At 52.4% G+C, this 5149-nt stretch overlaps 1 protein-coding gene and 1 long non-coding RNA gene across 2 annotated transcripts; one reads left to right on the forward strand and one right to left on the reverse strand.

The window, feature by feature from the left end:
• Positions 1–279: 279 nt before the first annotated feature.
• GML (glycosylphosphatidylinositol anchored molecule like) lies at positions 280–898 on the forward strand. Its single transcript, XM_035727189.1, has one exon. The coding sequence runs from the start codon at positions 332–334 to the stop codon at positions 644–646; it is 315 nt and encodes a 104-aa protein (XP_035583082.1). The 5' UTR covers positions 280–331; the 3' UTR covers positions 647–898.
• Positions 899–1741: 843 nt separating this feature from the next.
• Positions 1742–3553, reverse strand: LOC118356907. The gene is made up of 2 exons (XR_004820023.1): positions 2271–3553; positions 1742–1903 (listed from the first exon to the last, which is right to left on the reverse strand). It is a non-coding gene; the product is annotated as an uncharacterized LOC118356907 (long non-coding RNA).
• Between the last annotated feature and the right edge of the window lie 1596 nt (positions 3554–5149).

The following is a 5149-nucleotide window of genomic DNA, read 5'->3' on the forward strand; positions in this document are numbered from 1 at the left end:
CTGTGGGACATAAGCAATTGTATTTATAGAGCCCTGGAATTCTTGGGACAAATAACGAACAGGGCATTTCATGTGTACAGCTATGTGCCAAGGTGCCATCCTACTATTTAGGGAGAGCCCGAGGCAGAGGCGAGGTGGCAGTGTAGACAGAAAAACATCTCCAGAAGTTGTTCAAGGAGGAACCAGACCCTCTAGTGACCTTACTTGGACATTCTTTTATCAGTGAAGAATTCTAGGCAACGTAGCATTTGCGGATGTAGAATGTGGGCATGGAGCTAGTTAGTACTAGGTGAAGTGTGCTTTGATATTTGCAAGTAGAAAACTGAAATCAATGATTTTCTTCTCTGTATCTCTAGGTTTGAATGTTCGGGAACTATACGTTTACAAGAACTGCACATCCAACTGCACTTTTTTATATCCATCCGAAACACCTCCTGAAGCCCCGAGAATCCTTAAAACTAATAGTTTTTATTTTGTTCATTGTTGTAATTCTATGAGTTGCAATGACGGAGGACCTACTAATTTCGAGAGGGATATCCTACCTGATTATACAATTGAGGAGGAGTTAGAGGGAACTGTGCGCCTGGGAGAGTCAACATTTTTCCTGAGCGTTGCCTCCATCCTAGTCAGTAATACACTGACATGAGAAGCCCTCTTGGAGGGCCTGATCTCTCCCCCCATTCCTCAGAGCAAGTTCACTCTCCTTTCCTCCCTTGTGAGCGGGGACCCTGACCCACACGCCTCCCAGTTGGCCGGTTACCCCTTTAAGCTTATTTCAAGAGAGAAATAAAGAACATCATTGTTTGGGTACTGCTTACCCGGAGATTTCTTTGTGGTTTTAGCGTTTGATCTGTTCGTTCCTCTTTAGACATCATCTCACAAGTAAACCAAAACCTCTTGCCACATTAGCATACAGAGATCGAGTCTTCGAATGAAAAGCAGAACAGTTACAGGGGACAGTGCATGTGTCGGCTGAAAGAGTAATCCCAGCTATGCCCAGACCACAGGCAGCTGAGGCCACCTGAGGCTCCATGCTTCCGGTTTCAGGTCGGGACGATGGTCGCAGGAGGGTGCTTGGCGACAAGGTAGCACATAGACAATGAGCGCCTGACATTGGACACTGTGCCCGGTGCCTTTGTGTGGGTCAGACCAGTCGTGCGTGAACCAGAGTCCTCGGTCAAAATGGCACCTGTCTTCACGCCGGCGAGAGGTTTCCTCACCTGCTGACCTCTGAGAAGGGTAAGGGGCTGAGGGCCAGCTGGTGAGCGCCTTGAAATGGCAGGGGGACTCTTGGGCTGCTGCTGTCATTCTCATTGCACACAGGGTCCGGGTCAGAAAAGAGACGTGAAGGGAGCACAAGAGCTACACCTTCTTTTGCCCTGTCCTCTCCTCCTTCTTAAACTTGATTTTAAATTAGATAGAATCCACACAACAGAAAATTCGTCATTTCAAAGTGTGTAATTTGGTCTTTTTTACTATATTCACCATGCTGTGCAGCCATCACCACCGTCGAATTCCGGAACATTTTGCAGCCCAAAGGGAAATCCTGTTTCGACAGCCAGTCACTCTAGGACCTGTCTTGCAAGGTAGGCAGATATTTCTGCAAGAAAGAGGAAAAGTGTTTGCAAACAGAGTGAGATTTCAGTGAGGCTGTGCCACACGTTGTCAGCCCCGTGCTCCCCCAGGAGCACCATGACAGCGTGCGACAGGGTGCTCAGATTATGACCAGTCAGGAGGCTGATACTGTTTCAGTCTTTCCTTTTTTGAAACAAAAATAACCACAAACATGGAAAAAAGAATATGCATGCCTGAGCTGGACATCTTCAAAATCCAGAAACGAGTAGAATGACGGGCAAGGGAGCAGCCAGCCCAGCAGCCCCTGCGGGTCAGGGAGGGTCCGGTTCTATGGGGGAAAGGATGCGAGGCATAGGACCCAAGCAGGATTAGAAGTTGCGATTGGAACCCCACTGAAGGCAGGACTTTTTTTTTTTTTAGGATTTTATTTATTTCAGAGCAAGAGAGAGCAGGAGCTGGGGGAGGGGCAGCGGCAGAGGGAGAGGCAGACTCCCCGCTGAGCAGGGAGCCCAGTGCAGGGCTCCATCCCAGGACCCTGGGATCAGGACCCAAGCCCGAGGCAGATCCCTAACCGGCGCAGCCCCCCAGGCGCCCCAGGGTAGGACTTTGAAAGACTATGCCTGTATCAGGAGAAGAGAAGGAAGCTGAGATCCGCAAGGCGGGGGGGGGGGGGGGGGGTGAGGAAGAACACCCACCCGTTCCCGCCTGAGAACCAGGATAAACGCCCTCACGTTGGCTCAGGATTCTTGTCCCTCGCGTCTTCGGGGAACCCCCAGGCTGAGTAATGAACACAAAAGGTGGCCCTGGGCAGGGGACCATGCTTGGGGGACTGGAAGGAGCCAGAGAATCGCTCAGGTGCAGCGCAGCCTCAGCCCAGACCCCCTGCCCGAGGAACAGATGTCCCGGTTGTGGACGTCCGCGATGTTAAAGGCAAGGCTATTCCTGCACGGGAAGTCCTGACGAGGCACTGGAACGAGGATCATCAAGCGGGGTCCCTCCAGATCACCTGGAGGATTTTCAGAAAGAGCCCAGTGGACGTCCGCAGCCAAGAGCCTCGGGGAATTCCAAGCAGGACACACGAAAAGGGACTTCCACAGAGCGCTGGACAGTGAGACTGCAGGAGCGCCGCGGACATAGAGACGATTTTGACCCCAAGACGCTTTACTGCGAGGTTGTTTCCAAGATGTGTGCGGTCACTCCCAACCCCACGTCCTTTGATGGGGGGGAAGAGGCGCGGGGAGGGCCCGAGGAGCGGGGTTCTCGTGGCACCTCTGCCACGGATGAGCCGCGAGGCTGTGCAGCTGGACGGATTCTCCGAGCCTCGGTTTCCCGGCCTGGGCCACACGGGTCAGCTCAGTGCTCCCCTGCCAGGGCTGCTGTGAAGAGGAGGGAACACGTGTGCCCCGCAGCACAGAGGGACACACACAGGCTCTCTCCGGGGGGGGGGGGGGCTTCCATTCCAGGCCTGCCTGCCACCTCGCGTCACCACAGAGCAGGGCCTCAAATAGAGAGGCGACTTTTGAGCGGCGGAGAAGGAATCCGCGTTCATCGAGCGCCTGCTGAAGCAGAGAGCTGGGCACCTTCCAGATGCCAACTTGCTGGGTCCTCCCCGGGGCCTGTGAGGTGGGAGTTCTCGAACACAATGCCCCCGGGAAGAACTCGAGGCTCAGAGGGATGAAGGGCTGGGCGCGATGGAAAGGCCGGGCCCCGGCTTGTGCCCGTGTGCCCGCAGGGTCTGGAGCCCCTCTTCTCCGCGGCCCCACGGCCCCTTCAGCCGTCTCTGGCCGGAGCGGGGAGAAGCCGACGCTACTGGCAGCAGTCCTCCTCCACCACCGATCGGCCAGGAGGGTGCAAATCCTTTCCCTCTCCAGGGAATCTGCACGGGAACATAGGCCCTAGGGGCACCTGGGCGCGGGCAGGGCTGGCTCAGCCAGGGTGCGGCCCCGCCTCCCTCCCTGCCTTGCTGTGAGCTCAGGGTCTGGTTAATGGGAAGTCAGCAAACACTTACCGGAATTAGGGTCTGTCTAGTTTTTCTCAAAAGCGAATAATAACATAAAGTGACATATAAAAAAAGTGGAGAGCAAGGTTCTGAGACACCCGGACTGAAAGTGAGTGGCTGAGGAGACCAGCTTATGGAAGCTTATGGAAGATCAGTACTGATATAAGGCAGCCCGCGAAGACTTGGACAAGGGGAAATAATGGGGTGCAGGAAGAAAGTAGTAGAGGTTTATTTGTATTTATTTTTATTTTTTTAAAAAGATTTATTTATCTACCTTAAAGAAAAAGGGGGGCACATTGGGACGTGTAAAGGGAGAGAGACTCCCAAGCCGACTGCTTGCGGAGCATGTAGCCAAACAGGGTGGGGGGTCGATCTCAGGACCCCAAGATCACCACCTGAGCCGAAACTAAGAGTTGGATGTTCAACCGAGTGCGCCACCCAGGCACCTCTATTTATATGCATGTTTTAAAAAAGATTTTACTTATTTGTCAGAGAGAGAGAGAAAGAGCACTTACACAAGCAGGGGAGCAGCAGAAGAGAGAGAAAAAGGCCCCACACTGAGCAGGGTGCCCAACAAGGGACTCAATCCCACAACCCTAGGGTCATGACCTGAGCCGAATGTAGACGGTTAATGGACTAAGCCACAGAGGCGCCCCTACCTGTATTCATTTTTAAGTGAAAAATGAAGCCTTAATATTTCACCTGTCCCGCGGAGAATAGTTTTACAAAAGAGCTACATAATTAGGGGTGTGGGCTTACTATATGTTCTGGAAGGAATGTGTGTGCTGTTAAATGGGAGACCATTGCTCTGTCACCTATTAATCACCCAAGAACTTCTGGCCACACGAAGCTGCCCCCACCAAAGAGGTGTCTGGAGGCCCAGCACCATCCAGCAGTGGCATGGTCAGGGCTCAGGAATTCAGAGGCAGCGTGGCAGCACTTCCGGAGGTCCCGCCCACGTTCCCGGAAATGTGTGGGGTGCAGAGTGGAGGCTTAGGACTGGCGCTAGCCCCAGGCCGACTTCACGAGCTCCTAGGGAAAAGCGATTGGCACGATGACCTGACGATGAGGTGAAGCCAGAAGAGTGCCGTGCAGCCAGTGCTGAACCATGCTGCCCCTGGCAGGTGCACGGCGACGGCATGGGCGCCCAGGCCCTGGCCGGCGGCTCATCAAGAGCCCAGTGCTGAGTCCTGGGCCATGGCCTGGATGGGCAAGAGTCCCGTCCTCACAGAAGGATGTCGCGCGCTCTCAAGAGAATACGGGTAAGAACCCTATGATCATCGACATTCACTTAACATGATTTTCTAGAGATTCCGGAATAGAAGAGAATTTCAATCATTTAATAAAAGTTACCTCCCTGATACCTAAAACAAACACCAAAACTCAGAATTCATAGAACCTTTTCGTTATTACCTCATAAATACCTGGTAAAATACTAAAATTTACAAAAGACACAAGGAAACAAGATACAATGGATAAGTAGAAATAGACCACCAGGGGTGTCAAACACTGAAAACAATAGATACAGGATACAAAGTAAATTTCTTTTATTAACATATAATGTATTATTTGTTT

Source organism: Zalophus californianus, chromosome 4 (assembly GCF_009762305.2).
Source record: "Zalophus californianus isolate mZalCal1 chromosome 4, mZalCal1.pri.v2, whole genome shotgun sequence".
NCBI classification, from domain to species: Eukaryota; Metazoa; Chordata; class Mammalia; order Carnivora; family Otariidae; genus Zalophus; species Zalophus californianus.